This window comes from Dryas octopetala, chromosome 8 (assembly GCF_963921425.1).
Source record: "Dryas octopetala chromosome 8, drDryOcto1.1, whole genome shotgun sequence".
Classification (NCBI taxonomy): Eukaryota; Viridiplantae; Streptophyta; class Magnoliopsida; order Rosales; family Rosaceae; genus Dryas; species Dryas octopetala.
This window is the reverse complement of record NC_141373.1, coordinates 14,793,862-14,819,233: the sequence shown is the minus strand read 5'-3', so window position 1 is coordinate 14,819,233 and position 25,372 is coordinate 14,793,862. Positions and strand designations below refer to the sequence as shown.

The following is a 25,372-nucleotide window of genomic DNA, read 5'->3' as shown; positions in this document are numbered from 1 at the left end:
AGAATCGATCCAAGCATCACATATTTAATGAGGATCATTTATATAATAGTTAAATTTCAATTCGATAGAATCTTTGAAAAAAAAAAAAAACCTACTTACCCTAAAAACAAAGGTTAAATTTCACTTTTGGTGTATATATATATATATATATATATGTAATTTAAGTCAAGTTCCACGTTAGTCTCTTAGTTTCAATTATTATGATTATGATTTTATAATTTACAAACTATTGCAATTCAATGACATGTTAGCATTTTCGTTCATTAAATCGTCAAATTTGTTAGTTTTTGGTCATATACTTTTACATATTATTTAGCAATTTAATAACGAATTTAACGAATTAATGAACAAAAATGTTAAGAGTTTTTGAATTGCAACGATTTATAAATTACAAGACTCAAATACAAAAGAAAAAACTTAAAACTACAAAGACCAAAGTGAAACCTGACCCAAACTACAAGGACCAAAATAAATGAAGTTTCAGTTTGTAGCAATTCCATTATTCAATTTAATTAAACAAATTTGAATTCTTTAATAAAACATGATACACTTAATTAACTATAAATCATTAATTAGTTAATTATAATCTCCAATTAAATAGATAATTTAAACATGCTTAATTAAATTAACAAATTACAAATAAATCAATAAAACATTTAAAAATTTCATAATAGTCAAAACACAATTTGAGTTCTCATTATGGTCACATGCAAATATTATTGGTCAAAAGTTCCTGTAGACAGCAGCGAAAAGCATTTGGACATCTCACTTCTTAGTCTCCTTTGACATGATGCCGCACAATTATAAAGCCAGATGATGCCACGATTCCAACCAGGTACCCAACAATGGCTCCAAAACTCACACAAATAGGCCACTCCTGCAGAGCAACCCATCAAGGCAGATGCATTCAAATGATCATACAAGTTACTCAAAAACGTACAAACAAAATAAATTATCTTGCAAGTTAAAACTTATTAAACAACCAACTTGCAACACTATGCCTTGTTTGATACTTAAGGTTAGATTGGATATGTTAAATTTCTAGATTAATTAATGTGTATTAAGGAAGAAGCATTTAACTAGAAAGAAGAAGATGAGAATAAGAATTATTAGTCATAAGGGAAAACTTATCCCTTCCAATCCCACAAAAATGGTGGAACTAGTGAGGATAAGTTTTCCTTTGGCTAATCCATTTTTCTCCCATCTTTTTTCAAGTTAGCAGACACTTTCATCTTCTTCCTTGAATATCATGAATTTAGATATTTAACCCATCCAATCCAATTATATGCATCAATGACTTGTGATTATGAATGCCCACTGTTTTAGAACGAACCTTCAAAGCTTTTTACCCTAAACTGTAGAACAAAAGTCCAAAGTAGTTTAAGAGTGGTTGTGTCATGTATCAATAAGATCCACCACAACCTAAAATAAAAAACTGATGCTGTAAACCAAGTTAGTCATCTATGAATTGGCAGCCCAAAAGAATCAATATGTAATACTCCATGTTACAGGACATATGTAAATTTTACAGAACTACATTTGAAGTTTTATTCCAAAGTGGTGAACAGTGACTCCAAAGTCATTTTGGGTATATTTATAAGAAACACAATAAATGGAAGAAGATTCCGGTCTTGAGAACCCATTCTAACCCAAACCAACTCAATAGAATGTGTATCATGAAATATTCTTAACATGGTTATTATATGGGTAGGTCTTAATTTATTTGGAACTTATGAAGCTGTCATGTTCATCTGATTATCACAGAAAAAAAAAAAATAAAAAAAATAAAAAAACTTCCCTAAAAATCTCCAGCCATGTATCTCTACTGCACCAAAATTCCTGTACTCCCTCTAAAATTACCATGGCCAACTTTTCTCATTTTCTCTAATATTTTCTCAATGGTTTGGTGTCTCTGGTGGCAGTGTTGGTGCTTATCTTTTGACAATGAAGAACTCTACATACAACATGGCTTTCCTGGCGTAGACTTTGGAGTCACAACTGAGAGATCCCCAAGTGAAACTCAGAAGGGTGTGACCCAATTAGTAGAGAATATCAACATTCTCAATAAGATTTCTTGAATGTTACCTGGAAACTAGAGCACTTCAAGGAACTCTAACAGACACTAAGACAGAGAGTCCAAGAGTTTGTTGAAAAGTCATCTACAAGACATGATTACCTCCAACTCCCTTTCTCTCTTGTAACAACACAAAGTCATTACCCACTATTTTGTCCCACTAGAGTGTGAGTTTTTTTTTTATGGAAGTCATGTTTAACCATAATATTTCAAAACTATTTAAAACCCCATCGAATGATCGAGTAATACATCTAGATGGCACATTTATTGCTAAAGGATGCTGCTGATAGCCAAGTGCCGTAATAATATCTCTTCAAAACAATCCGTGAAAAAAGATTGATGAGAGCACTCGGATGAAACATTGAAAAAAGAAAGACATTTAAGAGACAGGTACTCCTAAAGTCCCTAAAACTTGGCCAGTTTTGCACAGGTGTCAGAAGGCCGCCTAATTTTGCAATAATAACTAATGCAGCAATTTATTTAGTCACCTAATTAAGGTGAATTTAGAATGATCTTTTCTGACATAATAGTAAAAGTACATATGAGACTTCAATATTTCAATTCTAATTATGTGCAAAGAAAAACTTAACTATATTATTTGAAACAAACCATCATACATGAAAAACACAGAAGAAGAAGAAGATAATTAATTACAGATAAGATTCCACAAGAAGAAAATAAATCTTACAAAACAACCACAAACATAGTAATATAGGGGAAAAATAAAAGAGACGGTAGTACCTGCCATGGACGTTCCCAGTCAAGCGGCATTGGAAAAGCCCCAAACCAAGCTCCAATAACAATTCCATATGCTGGTAGACAAATCATATAATCTACAGGTTTGATAAGCCTGCAAGTACATAATTGAACCTATAGCTATTACTAGTTTAAAGCAACTACATTCTCTGCTGGAATAATTGTAGTGGAAAATACCTTTCCCATGACCTTGTCTTAGATGTATTCTAGAGTTAGAACAATTAGCAAACAAACACACAATATGACAGCAAAAGTAAACACAAAGAACACCAAGATTTGTTATCGAGGTTCGGCGAACTTTGCCTACGTCCCCGTGTGACCCTTAGAGAATCACAGCTGCACTATGTATAGAATAAGAGTACAAGAACTTATTGAAACCCTAGACTACCCAACTCGCAGCCGCTCTCTTCTTTCTTGCACAAATAGCTCTCCTGTGTTTTTCCCTCTTGAAAAACCCCTCTCTTGAAGTCACTCACCCTTAAGTCTCTAACCCGAGTCTCCCTTTGAGTTTCTTCCCTTGAAGTCTCTAGCTATTCTTAATTTCTATGAGACTTGCAGCAGCCTATTTATAGAGCATAGACTTACCACTTACAATCTGGATTCCTAATCCTAATAGAATTAGGTCATCTACCTATTAGCTAATTCTATTCCCTTGTACACAAGGAAAACCCTTTAGAACTCCTTCCCACTCTAGGAAAGTCTTGCGCAAGTCCTATTTGTCTTCCAAAATCGTACCCCACTAGGAAAACACCAAACTACCCCACTGCCCAGTCTCCCTATTGCTCTCAGCCAGACCTGTAGCTTCCTCCAGAAATTTCCGACGAGACAAAAAAACACAACAATAATTTGTCATCATGCCCAATTAATGATTACAACTAAAATATTCATACAGTTAAACATGAGAAAGAAGAAGGAACTAATGATAGGAAACTTGCTTTGTACATGCAAATATGCGATGCCAATCAGTCCATGATGAACCAAAAACAGAAGCTGCAGGCACAATCTGGAAAAACACACAAATTAAGTTAATAAATGTATCAAAAGCATAGCGTGACCAATAAGGGAATAAGAATCATTTCTGTAAATAGAGGGCTGTAACTAAGAGAATAAAATTTTTAATTCATTGACAAAAAGAACTGCATTTCATTAATAAATAGATGTCATTATAAGTTACTTTAGACAATGAGTGCGAGATAGTAACAAGTAATATAGAACACTGGAGTGAAGCTTAAAGAAAGTTAAAAATCCCAGCCATAATACTCTAAAAGTAGAAGTTAAATATTGTAAAACATACAGTGAACAATGACATCACAAGAGACCAGCTAATGGTCTTTGGTAGATACCTGTGTCAGAAAAGGAAAGGGGGGAAATCATGACAGATTGTAATACAACTAAATTTATCAAATGATGAAATTCTGATCAATGGACCATTTAATAACACATCTTTCTTGATAATTCTGAAAACATAAATCACAGATGAGGTTGAATAGTCACACCAAATCCTCAACAAGTCAAACTTGCCAACTAAATATATCCACCAAGACTAGATTTACACTCTTTTCACAACCAAAAAACAAACATGTCAAAAGGGATTGAGTTCTAGAAAGGAAGGTACATAATGTACCTTATAAAAACGATGATGATGTAACGAAATTCTAGTTTTGTTCAAAGGGAAAAAAGGGTGTAAATTTATGCCCTTCCAACCTCAAATGTGACTTCTACTTTCAGAATTATACTATTTAATGACATTTCCTATTGAGCTCTTAGTTCACATACTGGATGCCAACAGGTGCGCCCAACGCAATTGCTCCTAATGCATTTACCAGAACTCCTACAGAGCGTAAAACATAACAACTGGTGATATTTTCTTAATGAATATTATTGCAAAAGAAAAACGAAAAATAAAAAAGACTTTGCACTTCCTATAGTAAAAATTCATAAGGAAATTCCAAAAATGCAACTTCGTGAATGCATGAAGCGGGAATCAGAATTACACATCTCTAGTCACGGAAATGACTTACATTTCCTTAGAATTTTATTGAAACCATTTAAAACCAAATTATTATATACAAGAATGCTTTTAGAATATACACAAATAATAGAGCACAATACAAAGTTGAAGTGTGTACTAACCAGCATGAAGCCCAAGTAGGCCATGTCCCACAGCTTTCAAGTACTATAAAATGACATTAAAGACTATAAGAGAAACTACAATTAATCACAAGTCACAAAGAAAGAACTAAATTCAAAGAATACTTTTATGGTTGCTGAGAAAACCAAGGACTACCCACTTCTCACACTTCCCATCAGTTTCTCAGCAACCGAACAGAACAGCAAAGGCATAAAGAGCTTACGGAGCATCGTTCATGGTTCTTCCGATACCGACTATAGAGAAGGATCACAATTGGGCATTCAAAAAACTTCAAAACAAAAAACCCAGATGAAAAAACAGTGTCATCAGTCAAAATCGATAGAAAAATCAAAATTTGGAGATGAAACAGACAAGTCAAGTCAGAATGTGCGAGAAGGTACGCAGATCAAACGGAGGGTATGAGAAGGATGGGAGACGAGGTTGATGGAGTGCACATTGTGGGCTACCCAAAAAGCTACAAATAATCCTAAGCCACAGATCAGATGGACTAGGAGTGCCTCTGTTGCTGTTATTGGTTTTGAGGAGGCTTTAATGGCCAACTCCTTGTTCTTCTTCTGCTTCATTGTTGTTGTTTTTCGTTTATGTTGCTTCAGGAAGCAGGGACGGATCCAAGATTTGAAACTGGGGCTAAAAAAAACCTCGACGGTATGAGGAAACTTCATTAATAAACATAAAAGAGACACCTAGCAACCTTCTAGCAATATGCAACTAAGAATTTAAGATTGAAATTTGCAGCTTACCAAACCAGCAATAATGAAATATACAACTTGTTTTCCAAACTTCCACTTCCAACAATCAAGATTGAGCTTAATGAACTTGGCACCTGAAATTTACAAGCAATCCCACATCAATCAAGTTGATCACATATGGTTTTACTAATGAAATCTGTGTCCATATGTTCGGACATCATATACTCTCTAACACTCTATGGGACCAAAATTCGTCTTCTTTTTACTAGAACTCTATGATTGCTTTTATGGCCATCGGCCCATGGCTTGTTCTATTCAGGAACTGGAGACTATACATATACAAGTAAGACTTTTTCTTTTTTTGGCCATATACAAGTTAGACTTTACTAAGTAATAAGAAGGCATATAAATGTACAATACAATTCAACTGGAGTAATGGACTTGCTCTTTCTTCCTACCCCTCACCAGTCAGTCAGCACTCCCACCCCATATACATATACATGCAAGTATTGTAGCTGATGATTGGTAATGGAGAACCAAAGGTCCAAAAGCTATATGTTTAAAAAAATAATAATGTGATTTGATAAGAATTTGGGTAATATTGAAATGGGTATGGGTCAGGTCATTGGGAATTTGGGCATAAAATCCAACAAAATAATTCAAATGGGGTTCTCAGTTCTCACATTTAAACCTAAATACTCAAATTGAATCCCTAAATTCACACCTAAATTCATCCCCAAACATTTAAACTAAAAATAAACTTAGAAACAAAAAACAAAATGGAAGAGATTCAAGAGAAATACCTGCCCATACCGAAAATAAAGATTGAAGGCGATGATCTGGATCGCTGGTGAGTGGTGAGAGCGTGAGACTGAGTGAAAACTGAGAGTTGAGACAGAGCGAGCGACCCTGCAGAGCCAGAACGAAGAGTGGTGTCGTTTTTTTTATTTTTATTTTTTATATATAAAATAATGCCGTGCACGTGAGTCACGTGACACGCAAGAAACTAATCCTACCACTACTCCTCCCTGAAAAGCCCCAAAGTTTAAGAAGAAGCAGAGCGCAAGGCCAAGCGTTTTCCACTCAGTCTTCCAATCCAGTTCACAGGTTCTACTCCTTTCAACTCACTTCTCTATTTCTTTTTTGTTTCTCTCTCGAATTTTTGAAACCCTAGATCAAACAAACAAAAAGTTTACATCTTTGATTGCTTAGGATTTCAATGAGTTTTCCGGAATTGTTATCCGTTCGAGTGTTTCTTGGTGGTTGTCTTCTAAGAGTATTATAAGGAATGGGGTAGCTGTTGTGATTTAGAAACATGTACGCATAGGCTCTAGTGACTGGCTAAAATATGTAGTTGATCCTGGCCGTTGGATTGTTTTTCTTTCTTGATTTTAATCCTGGTTTTGTGTGTTCTAATTCCGACTGCAGTGAGTGTTTTAATATTTAGATCTAATGGCCTGAGATTAGTTAATTATTTTAGCTATTTACTAGGGTTGAGCTGTATATATATTGTTAGCAGAGCATTCATTTTCAAAGACTACATGTATGTGTGTGCATGCGTCTATAATATCTTGGGATTTGTGAGTGAAATGTCTACGAGGGTCATAAGACTATAGGAAATCACAATGTTGGGTTACCATTTTCTTTGCTCTTTTCAGGCATATTACTCAGTAAACAAACACAGAGTTTGGAGCATGGATTTAGATAGTTCTTCACCTCTCTAGGAGTAGGAGAAATTATTGTGTGTGACAGCATGGATTTAGACAGTTCTTCACCTCTCTAGTTGTAAAAATATGTCCTTGAATTGTATCCCTCAGATGCTTTTTCTTTACTTCTAAGTTTAAACCATTGCTCTCTCTCTCTCTCTCTCTCTCTCTCTCTCTCTATTGGTGTGTGTTGTGTTGTGTTGTGCATTTTTGAGTTCTTTCAGTCTCAATGCTATTATTTGCTTTTATTTTTGCAGAATCTTTGATAGTTTTAAAACCTGGAACTGGAAGTATGAAGATCAGATGCTATGCTGGCATTACAAATCCCAGCTTTTTGCTTGTGCATCCAGAGTTGCCAACACTTAGATCTCGTAAGCCCCAATTAACTTCTACATCCATTCTTCGAGTCCCTTCTGACAGTGATATGTTGATTACAATGTCTCAATATTCTGTTGCTGCAAGAACGATGGCAACCGATTATTTGGATTCATCTGTGTCAAATACAAACCCCACTCGTTTGGGACGAAGACAAGGAGGTTCGTCATCCTTGTATAGTCGTCCTAGTCTATTGGATATGAGGAATGAGAGGGTCGCAAATCGTGCCCGGGTGTATGAATTCTTGCGGGGAATTGGGATTGTCCCTGATGAACTTGATGGGTTGGAGCTTCCTGTTACAGTTGAAGTTATGAGGGAACGTGTGGATTTTCTTCACAATCTGGGCCTTACTATTGAAGACATCAACAACTATCCACTTGTTCTAGGATGCAGTGTGAAGAAGAACATGATTCCTGTGCTTGATTATCTTGGCAAATTGGGTGTTAGGAAATCCACTTTCACAGAGTTCTTGAGAAGATATCCACAAGTCCTGCATGCTAGTGTTGTTATAGACCTTGCACCAGTGGTCAAGTATCTTCAAGGAATGGATATCAAGCCCGATGAGATTCCACGGGTTCTTGAAAGATATCCAGAAGTATTGGGATTCAAGCTTGAGGGGACCATGAGCACTTCCGTGGCTTATTTAGTTGGAATTGGGGTTGGAAGAAGAGAGATTGGAGGGGTTTTAACTAGATACCCAGAGATTTTAGGTATGCGTGTCGGTAGGGTGATCAAGCCATTTGTTGAATATCTCGAAAACTTGGGTATTCCAAGAATGGGCGTGGCTAGATTGATAGAGAAGCGGCCTCACATCCTTGGGTTTGGATTGGAGGAGAGGGTGAAACCAAATGTTGAATCCCTTCTGGAGTTTTGCATTCGAAAAGAATCACTTGCTTCCGTAGTGGCACAATATCCTGAGATAATAGGAATCGACTTGAAGCCTAAGCTTCTCGGTCAACAAAGTTTACTGAAGTCAGTAATTGATTTGGGTCCTGAGGACTTTGGAAAAGTTGTTGAGAAGATGCCTCAGGTTGTTAGCCTCACTGATAGACCTATGATGAAGCATGTAGATTTTCTTAAGGATTGTGGATTCTCCTTGGAACAAGTTAGGAAGATGGTCACTGGATGTCCCCAGTTGCTTGCCTTGAATCTCAATATCATGAGCCTTAGCTTTAATTTCTTTCAGAGAGAGATGAAAAGGCCTTTGGATGACCTGGTTGTTTTCCCAGCATTCTTTACTTATGGTCTGGAATCTACTATAAAACCAAGACATAAGATGGTAACAAAGAAAGGATTAAAGTGCTCCCTTGGATGGCTTCTGAATTGCTCTGATGAAAAGTTTGAACAACGGATGGACTATGACACAATTGAAATGGAGGAGATGGAATCATTGCCGTCATTTGACATGAACACACTTACAGAACCAAGAAGCGATGAGTCAGGGTCTGACTACGACGACAATGATGATGAGTATGTATAGAATGATGAGTCAAAACTCTAGGAATTCACCTTCAGTAGTTTGGCTTTTCAAATCAAGTTTCATGTAGAGTTTGTAGGTGATATTTTGAGAAAGTAAAGTTCTTGATTTGAATCATTTTACACACTTTTTTTCTTCTTTTTGGCTATGCACATCAATTTCAATAGTTAAGTCCTTTCCATCAATTTCAAAGTGTAGTTTCTGTTGTAAATTTGAAAGTGCTTACTTCTTTGTCAGTTTGAATTTAGTTAGCCCATTTGCTCTCGACTACTTTTATAATAGACATGCGATTGATTTCTGTTTGATTTTGTTTTAGCAGTGAGCGAGTCTAAAGATTATGGCTTCTTTTGAGTTAATGAAGGAGATTTGCTATGCTTCACTACCAAGTTTTTTGAAAATTTTGAGGCATCTGCATAAACACTTCTTATTGCTTATAACTTATGACGGATTACGTGGTACGTGGTACTCAAAGACGGGTATGTTTGGTAGACTGTAGAAGGGGCAGGATAGTATAATATAGTACTTGAACATATGTTTGGTGCCACCATTTGAAAATTAGTCACATGATTAAATTATACAGTCAACCCCTCTTATACAGTAGACACATGTCTAATTAATCCACATTCAACCCACTGTTTTATTTTATACGGGCTAAACTTGGATTAAGCCCAAAACACATGTTTGTGCGACCATCTCTGTGCAATCGATAGCTCTCCGACCGTAGCTAGGTATCTCTCTTCCCTCTTTCTCTCTCTTTCTCTAGCTTTCTCTCTCTTTCTGTCACTTTCTCTCGCTTTCTCTCACTTTCTCTTCTTTCTCTCTCTTTCTATGTCCTTTGTGTTGATTTTTGTGATGATTTGTGTGAGCTATGGATGACCTAGGGCTTTTTGTTGATTTTTGTGATGATCATTGTGAGCTATGAATGACTTGGGCTTTGTGTTGATTTTTGCTGATATCTGTGAGCTGTGGATGACCTTGGGTTGTTGTTTGGGTGATTGGGTCTGTGCATATGGGTAAATTTTTGTAATTTGTCATTTTGTTTTGTGGGTTTGGAGTAGACTTTTGTTCACTCGGAGAAAACCCAGTGAGAAATTGCCATTGGGGTCGCTGAGCATTTTATTTTAGTCTTTTTGCTTTATATTTAACAGTTCAATTTAGCTGTGTTCAACCCAATTTACTGGGGTAATTTATCGTTGAGTAGGAAATGATAAATGTTTTGAGACTCTTAATTACTTTAGGAAGAGAGCTTCAAACTCAATGAGTATCTGTCAAAGTAAAAGATCATAGTAGGAAAGCATAACTGGGAACCAGAAGACTAGTAATAGCACAATTGGGCATAACCAGATATGCCATGAATTTCACTGGATTGCCAATACATTCATGTAAGCAATGCATAAGGTGTTTGTGTTTTTCTGATTCCACATGAAAATTGAAAGCGTGTGACGAATGTTTTTAATCAACACATTGTCCCATGTTTGCGTGGTAGGTAGCTCTTGTGTCAATCTTTAAAAAAGTCATGTGCTTTTCTTTGCTGCAGATGCTAGTGCATGGCCATAATGCTCCAGCTAGAAAATGTATTTTCGGAATCTAAGTATTGCATTCAATGGTTAGGAAGTTGTCAACTTTAGTTGTGTGTTTGATGTGTGAACTCATAGTTGGTGAAGCTAAACAAATGGAGCTCGGGTGGTTGAACCATGGGGATAAGATAAAGGGTAGTTGGTCTTTAAATGCTGAATGATTACTGACTTGTTTCCCAAATTATGTTTCATTAGCTATTTCCTCACTTTTCGAACTGGGCATGGCTCTCCAGTTATTTGGCTCATTTGCTTGCAAGCCTCTCACTGTCATCATTTTTGCTTCATTGACTGTAGAACCCATAAAAATTCCTTGTTCAGCTTGCCAATCCTATCACATACAGCTTGAGGAAGCTTGACAGTGTGCATGGCATACACAGGAATGGCTGAATAGACAAACTGAATAAGAGTGACCCTAGCAGCCATGGTTTTTTCTCTTCCAAGCAGCCAACCTAGAATGAACCTTTTCAACAATCCCCCAATAAGTAATCTTGGTGACTCTAGAGTGAATGCGTGACACCCCCCAAATATCTTCCCGAATTAGCGGTAAGAGGAGAACCATAGATGAAACTTATCAATACTGGACTTATCAAAGCTTATAAGTTGACCAGAACACTCACAAAATCTATCAAGACAGTCTTTAACAAGACAGTTTTTAAGAGCTTCACAAAAGAGGATGATATCATTAGCAAAGAACAAGTGAGAGATAGCAGGACCTTTTATGCCAATCTTCACAGGCTTCCACACTTTCTTATTCACAAATTCATAGATGAGATGAGCCAATTTTTCCACACAAAGGACAAATAAGTAAGGGGAGATGGGATCTTCTTGTCTAACTCCTCTTTGGGGCTGAAAATTCTTAGTAAGCTCACCATTGACTATAATTTGATAATCCACTTGATTCACACAACACATAATCAGGTCAAGAACCTTACCAGAGAAGCCAACTTCATCCAACACCTGCTGGATGAAACTCCACTTGAGCCTATCTAGGCCTTGGCTAAATTAATCTTTCAAGCCATGAAATCCCTCTTAGCCTTGCACTTCCTGAAAGTATGCAGAACCTCTTGAGCAATGCCATGTGCCCACCAGGGATAAAACTAACCTAATTAGGACTTATCCAAGTTTGCATTAAAGGTCTTAGCCTATTGAACAAAATCTTGGTGATGAATTTGTATAGAATGCTACAGAGGTTGATAGGTCTGAATTGCACAATCTTTTGAGGGCTAGTCACCTTAGGGACAAGGGCAATGAGAGTATTGCCTAAACCCTGAGGAAGGGAACCATTAGAAAAAGCCTGATGAACCAAATGGAAGATGTCTTCACCACATATACTCCAATTTTTTTGGAAGAAAGCAGCAGGATAGCCATCAGGACCAGCTCCAATTGACAAAAGACTAGTCCTAACAGCCTCAAGATACACATCAGCACTAAAGGACATCAATATCCCTATCAGCAACAGATGGGAAGAGATGAATTCAGCACAACTAACATGAGGATTAGGATGATAGAATACTTCATATAGAAGGAGAAATGATCTGGCGTGAGTTAGTTTGATTGGACAAACTGATTTACAGTTTCTTTAGATCTGGTAATTGGTAATATTTGAAGTCATTCTTAACAAAAATAAAACATTGGAAGTGATTTGGTCAATAAAATTTGATGAGTAAAATTAGTGAGTAAGAAGTCTCTTGATATGAACCGCCTTTGACTTCTTGAAACGAGAATCAAGAATCTCTTAATTTTGTGTATAAGAAGTCTCTTGATACGTGAATCAGTGAACTGCAAATGCATATTTACTCATTTACATATCCTCAACCTTGCTGCATTGTTTTCTTGATTAATTACTGCATAGTAAAGTTGGAGAGACAGACAGTTTCCCTTGTTGAGCCCTCTGGAGGAGAAAAGAAAACCCTTTTAAACTAGTTATCCAGCTTTATTAGAAAACTCATCAGTCAGTTTGCTCTTTGGCTCCTCTTTCTTTATCTCAATTGTAATTTCTTTCTTCATATCATTCTCTAATGGTGCTGGCAGGGAATCTCCTCCCTCAAACAGAGCCTGCAAGTTATAACCACAATTAAAAAAAGGGAACCCAAAAAACACTACAAGAACAGTATTTAACAAAATCAAGTTGATTTAATAATCAGCAATTAGTCAAAAGTTGAAACCCATATCATGTTTGTCAATTTACTTAAATCCGCCAATGTAATATAACAAAGTATTTGAGACTGACATTTCAAACCAAACTAGAGGCATAAAAGTAAATTTTCATTCTAGCAAGTGTGACCAATATTAATGTAAAAGCAGTGTCTGTCATTCATCTGAAAATAAGATAAAATAAATTTACTAACTCTTATTGCCATGACATAAGAGATTATACAACAATACCCATTACATGTAGTGGAGAGAAAACGATTATAGTTATAGAATTACTTTGCAGAATGAATCAAACTGACCACTTAATCTAAGCATTAAAGAAATACAACAAAAATGACAGTTCAGTTGGGTTTGAAGTTGTGTATAAAGGAAAGAAGTAATGCTGAGTATAACTGATGTGCCAAAACAAAAGAAATCATGAATACGAGAGAGCAGTGTGCGAAGGTGAGAATTGAGAGCGCTTCAGAATTCAGAAAGGAAAAAAAAAAAGGAATTGACTCATTAAATATGTGGCATAATATTAACCGTTGATCTTTGGTATTTACGCATAATATTAACCGTTGATCTTTAGTATTTACGATCAATATCAAGAGGAGACTAGACAAAATAAATTAACTTTTGTAAGAAACCTGCTTAGCACGTGGAATCCTTCTGAAATTCTTCTTTTCCTCAAACAAACAACTAGGAATCCAATTGGCTAAGTACTTACACTTCAAGTTTGGGTTTTACTATAAAAGAGTCATCATTATATCACCTAAACCCTACAGAGAACAATTAATAAACAAACATTTATTCCATTTAAGGGTTTTAAATTGTTGAGTCCATTAATTATAAGGTACTAATAAAGCAAAATATTAACCAAAACCACACAATCTATTTTTATTAACTTGCGGACACTATCTATCATCCCCCCAAAATATAACATGCGGGCATCTTCCAAAAAAAACGCATCACAACCACACCAACTACACAAACAGCTCAAAACTGATCTTCTTTTTTTTTTTGCCAAATCGATCTCTTTCTTCAACTTTACCAAATCGACAATTGTTCATCTTCACTCACAAGCATCGTTCTGCAACTGCAAGCCTGCAACTCCAAAAAAAACTGCAGTTTCAGTTCATTTTGCAGTTTCAGAAACTGCAGTTTCACTTGCAGTTAGTAACTGCAACTGCACAGTTTCAGTTCACTTGCAGTTTCAAAAACTGCAGTTTCACTTACACTGCAACTACAAGCTTGCAACTCAAATAAACTGCAGTTTCAGTTCATTTGCAGTTTCTGAGACTGCAGTTAGTAACTGCAACTCCAATAAACTGCAGTTTCAGTTCACTTGCAATGTTCTAGAAATTGCAGTTTCAGAAATTGAGCTTAAAAAAAATCAAGAACCTTCTACTGATAAGAAATCAAAGTAGGAGTCTACGTACCACAAGCTGTGATCATGCCCAATCGAGGAGAAGTCGGAGTGGTCAGAGCAGATCTAGAAGGCTTCGATCAAGCTCGGAGCAAATCCATTAGAAGGCTTCGATCAAGCACGGAGAGAGAGAGAGAGAGGAAGCCGGTGGCATTACTCCCCTTTCTCGCATCGATTTGCTGCAGGTGACGGCCAACCGGCAGCGGGGAGGGTGGGTTGAGTCGGCACCGGTGTAGGGAGCGCACCGGTGGTCGCCATTTGTTGGGGGAAGGCCGGAGCAAGAAGCTTCAGTGTGGAGCAGTGTGGATCGCGAGAGAGAGAGAGAGAGAGAGAGAGAGAGAGAGAGAGAGAGAGAGAGAGAGAGAGAGAGAGAGAGAGAGAGAGAGAGAGAGAGAGAGAAAATAATATATTTTTTTAATATCATAACTTACAAATGTGACCTTATTGTTAAATTTGAACAATAGGTATAGTAGAGGTTAAATAAAATGCTTGTCATGTATCCTAGAGTAATTAATTCTAAATTGTTTTATTACATGATTCACATTCCTCGCTCGCTGATTGGATAAACAAAGATATTAAGTTTTTGGAAGCCATTCAAGGGCATGTTTGGAACATCGTATTAGACTATGGATAGGAGTAAATAGTCTATGTCAGTTGTTTGGTGTCAATTTGTATTATTTAATTACCTGACTATGTAAACCGGACTGGGCTTTTAATACTCTCCTTACCTGACTAACTAATACAACCCACACGCCTAGGATTAGATAATACACGCTTAATTATAAAAAATTGAGAAAATAAAAACACGCTGAAAACCAATAGACGTTTTTTTCATCTTCTTCTCCCTAGGGTTCTTCTCTGCTATCTTCTTCACAGGTTATTCTCTTCACTCTTCTCCAGGTATCCATCTCTCATTCTCTCTCTATCATACTCTCTCCAATATGTTTCTTCTTGCTTCTTCTCTGTTCTTCTCTCTTCATCTTCGCTTTCTTTATATATTTCCTCGTTTATACATGGTGTCTGATTATTTCTTCTTATCCTTTATTTTAGATTTATTCAATAGATCTTTTTATTACATTTTTTTGGGAATTAGGTTATGATTTTTTTCTTCAAAGTTTTGTTTGGACAGTATTTTTCTTCAATTTCCACTAAGTTATCAAAAAAAAAAAAAGGTATGATCTGCTATCCGACGGAGCATCAAGTACATTATAACTTAGTCAGACTGTTTATCCAGAACAGTACCAAACGCCTGATAATATTCTGAATAAGCAGTCAGTACTCTCCGGAACAGATTAATACTATCCGATAGAAATTAGTCAGTACAGTCCGACGTACCAAACGAACCATCAATATCTTGTTGGACAAGGCAAGTGATGCTTTTTAGGGTTTTTCTAATTGGGAAAATTAGCTACTTTATTTGACCTTGCTTTTCATATTCAGTCTTCAAATTTTCTCTAATTTGAATATGCTTGGTCGTTGAACGTTTAGGGTGATATTTTGTTATTTGAAATTTTCTTCTGGGGTTTACTTTGGTTTTTGACAAGTAAGAACAAACATTCTTTTTCTTTGCCAATAGGTCCTCAGCAGCCCAAGCTTGCAGCTATTCCAATGGAAAGAAGTCAGCAGGTATCTCTTAGTTAATAATTTGATAACATTGTCACGTTCTTCTTTTTCCTTCCTATGCATGTTGATTAGATTTAATACTATAAATTCAATTGAGTTATGTTTTATGAATTGAAACTTCATCTTTCTGTACATATTTCACGAAAATGATAAAAATAAATTAGTGAAGCTTGCGTTACAGTCCTGCATATATGTGGAGTACTTTGTCTGATATGGTTGATATTTGGAACAAATCCAAAGTAGCCTGAAAACTAGCTGTAGTGAAACTTTAAAAAGTTTAGATGAAGTTGATGAGAATGAGTATGATTTATGAAAATAATGATGAACGGGGAGCTAATTTGGTTTATTAATGTAGTGTGACGGATGTAATCAGTGTTTTCAGGCGCAAAAACATGACGCGAGGCGTTTTAGTCGTAGAAGGCGAGGCGTAAGCCTCGACGCGTTAAAGCGTAAGCTTTTCGGGACATATTTTTTATAATAAAAAAATTATAAATATATATAGAACATAAGACCTAAAACTCAAAAAAACTAACTAAAAAATAAATTGAAAAACAAATTATTAAATATGATTCGAACACAAGACTAAGTAAAAAGCGCCTTACCCACTAGACCACCGAACTCTAATATGTTATTGTCCCAAAAAATATATTTATACATATACCTATTTATGATATTATTTAGGCTTATTATGATTTTTGCCCCCTGAACTATGATTCCATTCCTAATGTGCCCCCTTACTTATTAATTTTATCAATTTACCCCCTAACAGTTACAACGTTATTCTAATGTACCCCTTCGTCTAATTTCCGTCTCAACTTCCGTTTATTTTGCTGATGTGGCAGGGTATATTGGTCATTTCGACCTCCCTGGACCATTCAGCACCCCATTTTTTCCACCTAGACAGCCCCCAATTGCCACATACCCACATGTGGGACCCACCCGATGCCAGCTCAGCTCACGTAGGGACCCAGTCTTATTGGGTCAACTGGATCGATCTCCATCAAACCATCATTGCATCCCCTCTGTTTTCAGAAGATTCTCTGCAATTAGGGTTCCATCATCGCATCGCCTCCTTTCTTCAGAAGATTCACGGACGGAAGCCGAGATTCTCTGCGTCTTGTGTGAGATTTTGAGCTGATTTGGTGAAGTGAGGTCTGAAGATTCATTTGGCAGACAAAAGTAAGTTTTTTTGAACTTTTGGAACTGTTAGGGTTTTCGACTTTTGGAACTTTTGGAACTGTTTGGTTTGTTTTATTGTGTATCGATGAGTGGTGTGCCATGTGCAAGATTCTTTGCATTTTAAAGCTTTTTTGAACTTTTGGAAGTGTTAGGAATTGTTTATTGCTTTAGACCCCAGTTTTCAACGAATGTGGTCCATGGTTGGTGTCGTGTACTTGTGGAATAGTGGGTTGGGGGTTTAATTGGGGGTTTTTATCTACCATTCAATATTGGAAACATAATTTGTCTTTTACCTGGTGTTGCAACTTTATGGTTTTAGATTGGTTGGTGTCGTGTCTTTTAGTGCATAAATGAGGCTTCCATTTATATATGCTGCCAAGGGTTGTTACACACTTACACCTAATAAATTTCATTAAACATACTTCCAGAGAAAAAAACTAAGAGGAGGGTGGAACCTGCTGATGGCGAAAGGGTCAATGTGATTGAGGTGGAAAGTGAGTCTGAAGATGATAATGCAGATGATGGTGAGTCTGAAGATTATAATGCTGAGGAGAGTGAGCCTGAAGATGAAGATGATAATGCTGAGGAGGGTGAGTTTGAAGATGAAGATGCTAATGCTGAGGAGGAGGGTGAGTCTGAAGATGATGAGGAAGATGATGCAGCTGATCCTTTGTTTGAGGATGAATTTTATGGAGTTAGTGATGAAGAGATTAGGCTAGTGAGGGATGATGATAGGCTATTTGAGGGATACATAGACCCCACTGCTGATGACAGAGACCCTAATGCTGAATTGGATGATAATGTGGTTTCGGATGAGGAAATTGATGATGAGGTGAGGACACCAGACAACTCATCAGATGAAGATCTTCCTCAGCAGGGCACTGCAGTTAAAAGACCAAAGAGGAGACTGCCCAAGTTTCATGAATTCAATGAGGATGTAGACCTAAAGGACCCTAATTTTAAGTTGGGAGACAAGTTTGCCACTGCTAATTTGTTTAGAAGGGCTGTTAAAGAGTTCTCACTGAAATGTGGTAGACAAATTGATTTTGTGAAAAATGATAAAAATGCAATAAGGGCAGTTTGTAAGAAGAAATGTGGGTTTGTTGTGTTTGCATCCTCACAGAATGGTAGTTCTGAGTTGTATGTGAAGACCTTGGTGGGCAATCATGTTTGCAATAAGGAAACAGTAAGCAAGCATCTCACTGCAGATTGGCTTGCAAAGAGGTATATGACTCAACTTGCTTACAACCCGAGATGGGAGCTGAATTCTTTCAAGGAACAGGTCCTAAATGAGACAGGGATAAATGCACAAGCCTCATTGATCTACAGAGCAAAGGCTAAGGCCACTGTGTTACTTGAGGGAACATATATGCAACAATATGGACAAATGTGGGACTATTGTGCTGAGTTGTTGAGGAGAAATAGGGGAAGCACAGTGATATTGAAGACATCTGGTGGTAAGCAAGATGCTATTAGGTTCCAGAGGGTGTACATTTGTCTTGGTGCCTTGAAGAGAGGTTTTTTAGAGGGATGTAGGAAAGTAGTTGGGCTGGATGGGTGTCACATCAAAGGACCTCATCCTGGACAGATTCTAAGTGCTGTTGGGATAGATGCCAACAATGGCATGTACTCAATAGCATATGCTGTGGTTGAGGTGGAGAATTATGAGACATGGTACTGGTTTCTGGAGCTGCTGGGGGGTGACTTGCACATTGAAAATTCGCATCATTGGGCATTTTTAAGTGACAAGCAGAAGGGACTTATAGATGCCATCAAGGATCAGTACCCCGAGTCAGAGCATAGACATTGCCTTAAGCATTTATATGCTAATTTCAGTCAAAAGCACAAAGGTTTGGCATTGAAGAAGCAAATGGAGAAAATAGCAAGGGCCACCACACTGGAGTGGTTTGATGCTGAAATGAAGAAGATGCTTGAATTGGATGAGGCTGCTTTTAAGTGGTTGCATGAAAAGGATCCTAAGAATTGGGCTCTTTCTCATTACAGTACCCAATTCAAGTGTGAAAAGATGCTTAACAACTACTGTGAGGCCTTCAACATGGCTATATTGGAGGCTAGAGATAAGCCCATTCTGACTTTGTTGGAAAGGATTAGAATGTACTTGATGTTGTTAACAGCCACTAGAAAGGCAGGTGTTGAGAGGTGGCATCATGAGGTAGGTCCTAGGGTGGTTAAGAAATTGAATGACATTAGAGATGAGGCAAGGTGGTGCATTCCAAGACCAGCAGACAAGCACAAATACCAGGTTATCCAGCATGGTGGCAACAGGAGCTTTGTGGTTGATTTGGTCCAGCATACTTGTTCATGTAAAGCTTGGGACCTAAGTGGGCTGCCATGTGTTCATGCTTGCTCAGCTATAAGCTACTTAAATGGGGATCCCCTTCAGTATGTGGACAATTGTTACAAGAAAGATGCTTACATAAGAACCTACAGGGAGCTGATTGAGCCAATGCCAAGTAGTGATCAGTGGAAAAAGACTGGAAAAGCCCCAATGCTACCACCACTTTACCACAAGCAGCCAGGTAGACCTAAAAAGTCAAGGGTTAAAGCACCAAATGAAAGCCCCAAAATGCCAAGTCAAGCTCACAAGCTGCAAAAGTTTAACTTCCACACAAAGTGTGGTAATTGTGGAGAGATTGGGCATAATGTTAGGAGTTGTAAAGCAAGTGTTGGGACTCGGGGCAAAAAGCAGGTAAATAATGGCCTTATCATTTTTTCATATGTATATGCAATCTATTGTTGGGCTTTGGTTCTCATTTTATCATGTGTACATGCAGGCTGCTAAGAGTGCAAGGACCACTACAGATGGAAGTGCACGCAGGCCCACCAAACTACCAGTGAGTGGACTTGACACTTTAGTGTTGTCCTGTTACTTGACACTTTAGCATTTAACTTTGGCTGTTTTTTTTTGTATGTTTCATGTAGTTCAATAGACAGACCCAAAACAATGGAGAGGGACCATCAAAGAGAACAAATCCATTGAGGAAGGCAAGATGTGTATCACATATGAGCCATCAGGAGGGTGAAGGGCCTTCAAATAATGTTCAAAAAGAAGGGCCATCTCAGCAGGACAACTTTGAGGGTCCATATGAATATGACAACTTTGAAGGTCCATCTCAGCAAGCCACTCAAGGTCCATCCCAGCCTCAGCCATCCCAATCTTGTGGAGACCCCCAACAACAAGCCCAACCTTATGGAGACCCCCAGCCTCAGCAAGCCCAACCTGGCACCAAGAAGGGCAAGAATAAGAAGCCCAAGACTGCAAACCAGCTATTCAGGGAGAAGTGTTTGAACTTGCAGAGGGCCACATTTGGATGGTTGGATTGATGATGTTAAGACAACCAGTCATTTTTTGAGAACTTTGATATGGGTGGCAGACAATTGTCAAGATGATGTTGGTTTTAGGCTCATTTTGTAAAACTTGCATATTGCCATGTTTTGTGTACTTTGTAAGCAGGTGTAGATGTTTGGATGTCTTGTGTTGCTTTTAGGCACATTTTGTGAACCTTGGAAGGCTTGTGTTGCTTTTCGGATGATTGTATGCAGGGTATGCAGGGGTTGCAATATATAATGTCATATTACTGCAAAATTCATGTCCATTTATTTTCACAGAAAATCTATGTCAATTTATTTCAAATAGGATCAACCATTAATTCATGTCAATTTACTGTCCAAACCCATGCCAATTCACCTTAGTTTTTCATACTATTCATAATCATATTCATTTCGTTTTCATACCATTCCTAATCAAATTCATTGCATAATATGGAAAGAAAATCTAAATAATATATACATTGTCAATTTCATTACAAACACAATTTCTCATACTGATGCCCTTAATAGCATAATAACCAACAAAATTCCCCAGGAGACAACCATACATTGTCAATTTCATTACAAACCCAGTTGGATATTTTCCATACTTATGCCCTTAATAGCATAATAGCCAAGAAAATTGCCCAGGACACAACCAGGGCAACCCACAAGCGCTTTTCTCTAGCATTCTCTCTTTCAACCATTACTCTAGGACCCTCAATACCATTAAGCCTTCTCTGCAACCCATTGATCACATCCCTTGAACGATCGCACATCTTTGGATCCAGCCACACGAAAAAACCACAACCCGTGTTTTTCTGCAAACCCAACCATTATTAGCTCTAACTAAATTATTAAACATAAACCATGAACCAGAATCATAAACCATGAACCAGAATCAACCCATAAATCTCACCCCAGTCCACTTTGGACACCCATGAAACCTCCTCCCTGGATTCAAATCTGTCCAGGAGGTGGATATTCGTGCAACCAATCCACAGTGGCAGCGCAGTGATGATTCACCATCAGCATCTTCGTTGTGCGTCCTGCTCTGGTAGCTTCAATGGCTGCTGCTTCGACTCATTTTGAAGAGAAGAGAAAATTGATGCTAGTGGAGAGAGGGAGAGAGGTAAGCTCGAGCTGAGATAAAGAGATGGGGATTTGAGAAGATAAAGAGGGCCAGCTGAGCTGGCATCGGGTGGGTCCCACATGTGGGTATGTGGAAATTGGGGGCTGTCTAGGTGGAAAAAATGGGGTGCTGAATGGTCCAGGGAGGTCGAAATGACCAATATACCCTGCCACATCAGCAAAATAGACGGAAGTTGAGACGGAAATTGGACGAAGGGGTACATTAGAATAACGTTGTAACTGTTAGGGGGTAAATTGATAAAATTAATAAGTAAGGGGGCACATTAGGAATGGAATCATAGTTCAGGGGGCAAAAATCATAATAAGCCTATTATTTAAGAGAATATTAAAGAGAATTGAAGATATTATTTAAGAGTACTGGACTTCATACATAAACGAATTGAAGAGAATATTGCTTCACTAAATGAGTACTGCTAATAAGTTCTCAATCTCTCATATCATCAATCTGATCGAAAACTAAATCTGGTTTGTTTGTTTCCCTTTCGGATCGACAAGAAAATTAATATGGCTGAGGCTGTTGTTTCATATGTGGTCGAAAGGGTCGGAGACTTGCTCACTCAGGAAGCTACATCCTTGTATGAAGTCAGAGGCCAAGTTGAGAATTGCTGATATTATTTAAGATATTAGGTTAACTAATTAAAACTTCAATTTCAAATTTTATCTCCTTCTTCTTCAGATTTCCGCCGCCGCCAAAGAGATCGAGCTCCCTCTCCCTTCTCTATTTCTGTCTCCTTCTATCTCTCTCCTCTCTATCTCTCCTCTCTATCTCTCTTCTCTATCTGTCTCCTCTACTTTCGCCGCCGCCCCTACCGTCAACTGCCTCTGCGCCACCAATTTGACTGAGAAAGTTAAAAAAAAAAAAATCCCGCAGAGCGTCGCCATTCACGCCTTCACCGCCTTGCCGTCGCGAGGCGTACGCTATCTGCACCTTGCCGTCGCCTTTCCGTCATTTTACACAGTCCGGCGACGTCGTGCGCAATCGGCCGCCGCCTCGCCATGACTCGCGCCTTGAGGCGCGCCTGAAGCTCGCTTTTGAAAACACTGGATGTAATATATCAATGTAACTAAACTTGTCATACTGTTTGTGCTTTTTTATTAGAAGAAATGGGGTGTTGTACACCTTTTTCTCTGAGCATGATTGGAAATATGCAGCTAATTTGATAACAGTTCTGGAGGGAGCTAACCATCTGGTGCCCCCAGAGTTGCGAGAGATTGCTCTGTTTGGTGAGCATAGTTTTGTTAAAGATAGGGGTGGGATGAGCCATTTTGATTCTAGTACTGGCGGTGCTGGCCATGGTGGCATGAGTGATGGTAACTTTGGTAGTCGTAGTGACGTGAAACTTGTTGAAGAATGGGTCGTCCCATTGAGATATGTTGAAGATATTCAGGAGGTGATCATGAAATTTCCGTCTCACAATTTATATTGTCTTCTGCTGCGAAGATCAAATGAAGTTCAAATTGTATTACATTTTTCATAACTGTAGGATGCACAAGATTGAGTTCAGAAAGGCGACGATCGATATACATCCCATATTGGGGTTTATCCTTTAGTAGTACCAAAGTGGGTTTTCATGTCTCTTTTGATCTTCAATTAAGCATTTGTTTGTTTGCTTCCATCATACCCTTGTATTAATTTATGCGAAACTGACCTTCTATTCTGCAAAATATCTCTTTGTTTGGTAAAAGTTTTCTATATGAACATGTTAATGGTCAAGAGATTGAGATTGAAGCTATTTATTTTAGTTAATGACTAAGATAACATCTTGCTTAAGACTATTTCCCTTGCTGTCTCCCTCTTCATACCAACCAAATATAGAAATTTTGCATATTTATCTAGAGTACAACATTTGATTTGTTTCCAGGATGGGGTCCCCCTGGAGGATATGTTTATCAAAAAGCCTATGTAGAGTTTTTTTGTTCCAAGGAGAAGTTGGATGCTCTTGCTGATCAATTCGAGGCTCTATCATCTCTAACCTACATTGCCATGAACAGAAAAGGGAGTTGGATGTCTAACAAAGGTCAAGAAGATGCGAATGCTATAACATGGGGAATCTTCCCAACACTGGATATCTTCGAACGAACTGTCGTGGATCTTGCCAGTTTTATAGTTTGGAAGGATAAGGCATTTGAAATCTGGTCAGGAGGATGGGCCTGTTTATACCCTGAGAGCGACTCATCTAGGAAATTGCTTGAAGAGGTTTGTTTTCTTCATTTTAGTCTCTTCTTGCCAGTTTACATAAGCATGGTTTGATTCTTCAAATGCATGCTTATCTCTGACAGCCCTGTGGACACCTTTATACTCATTTTTTCGATTAGCATTTAGTTTTGTTACGTTGACACGATCTTGTTCTCACGACTTCTGCAGGTGCAGAACAACTACTTCTTTGTCAATTTGGTAGAGATTGACTACATCCATGGTGATCTTTTTGCTGTTTTTTCTGATTTTTGAATGAGCGGTTTTGTTAGTTCTTCCATTTCTTAAAGCCACATTTAAGAATCATTTTGGACAGTACAGTTAAAATGAGGAAAAACACATTTAAAAGTTAGATTTACTTCAACCTTGTATTGATTTTATAATCGTGTTAAATTCATCTCATAAATGTGTTGTCCCTCACTTATCCCTCTCATATTAGTTGGACTCTCATTTTGGATTATATGTTTTGGAAGTTATTCTAAACTTATCTTTTGTAGTAGTTGTTTTAAATAATTTGGGACAAAGGAAGATGAATATTTTCTATATATTATGTGTATAGATCAATATTAATTCTTGTGCAGCTCTATTTAATTAGAGCATCATCGGGCTTCAGCCCCCATTGTAGCAAAAACAAAAGATTAGAGCATTATATAAGCTTTACGCATGCCTTCTTTCCATTCTATTATTCAAGCATTCCGGTCAAACAAACAGGGCATTATCGTTGTGCAGTCCTACAAGTTTTTTTCATTTTAAATTTTTTTTTTTTTTTTGGTTGGGTCCAAGGGGCTCTATAAGTCTAGAATTTAAGAACCTGATTTCCTTTTAATTTTCGAAAGTCCCAATTTAAATCAGGTTTCTAGCTTCTGATATATCATGTTGGATAATGGCTTTACAAATCAATGCATTCACAAATATGAGTAAGGCTCAAACCATTTAATTTATTTAAAACAATGATACACAAGGATCCTATTAATAACCTTCATGTATCCAAGTACATCATGAAAAAGACCAACCCAGTACCTACTCGTCAACAGGTGCAACTTCATAAATTTTTATGACTCGACTTGATGTGAGGTGTAACAATGATGAACTCCTTTAATATGTAATTTGCAGCTAGGTATTATCTTGGCAAACTATGGACTGTTAAGACCACCCTGTATATACAGAATCACCAACAAATTTGAATTTCTCAATGAATTGCGCATGCTCTTAGAAACTTGGGATTTCTCAAGTTTTGATTTAACTCTTTAATTTTTGAAAAATTGATAGAAGAAAATTTTGTCTACTTACTTCAATGGAGGAAGAACACTGCTCAAATGAACAACACATTTTTCAGGTCTACATGTCTATATTTTTGTTTAATGGAAATTTTTCACTTCCTCCTAAGCAATCCCATGTTGATGATGACGTGAAAGGGTTATTTGGGTACCTAAGCGATTTCTGGTTATGTTTCAGAAGGAAGTGATGCTTATAGCTTTGGTGTGCGTTTACTTATATCCTTGACGGGACGAAAAGCTGTGGATAAT

General features: G+C 37.5%; 2 protein-coding genes across 6 annotated transcripts; one reads left to right on the top strand and one right to left on the bottom strand.

Annotated features, from left to right (window-relative positions):
• Window positions 1–620: 620 nt before the first annotated feature.
• Window positions 621–6,594, bottom strand: LOC147277511 (uncharacterized). 5 transcript variants are annotated; one of them, XR_015123816.1, is made up of 11 exons: window positions 6,475–6,583; window positions 5,723–5,805; window positions 5,363–5,609; window positions 5,185–5,250; window positions 4,964–5,006; window positions 4,607–4,661; window positions 4,125–4,173; window positions 3,766–3,833; window positions 2,816–2,924; window positions 1,334–1,435; window positions 781–877 (listed from the first exon to the last, which is right to left on the bottom strand). XR_015123816.1 is itself a non-coding variant. In XM_086253800.1 (10 exons), the coding sequence occupies exons 3-10, from the start codon at window positions 5,543–5,545 to the stop codon at window positions 773–775; spliced, it is 678 nt and encodes a 225-aa protein (XP_086109926.1). In that variant the 5' UTR covers window positions 5,546–5,609; window positions 5,723–5,805; window positions 6,485–6,594; the 3' UTR covers window positions 621–772. The 5 variants fall into 5 exon arrangements, 4 of the variants coding, with proteins under 4 accessions (XP_086109926.1, XP_086109927.1, XP_086109924.1 ...); XM_086253800.1 differs by lacking the exon at window positions 1,334–1,435 and having other exon boundaries at window positions 621–877; window positions 6,485–6,594; XM_086253801.1 differs by lacking the exon at window positions 1,334–1,435 and having other exon boundaries at window positions 621–877; window positions 5,363–5,603; window positions 6,485–6,594.
• Window positions 6,595–6,669: 75 nt separating this feature from the next.
• BSM (Mitochondrial transcription termination factor family protein) lies at window positions 6,670–9,534 on the top strand. Its single transcript, XM_086253796.1, has 2 exons — window positions 6,670–6,778; window positions 7,635–9,534. Exon 2 carries the CDS (start codon window positions 7,670–7,672, stop codon window positions 9,230–9,232), a length of 1,563 nt encoding a protein of 520 aa, XP_086109922.1. The 5' UTR covers window positions 6,670–6,778; window positions 7,635–7,669; the 3' UTR covers window positions 9,233–9,534.
• The last annotated feature ends 15,838 nt before the right edge of the window (window positions 9,535–25,372 follow it).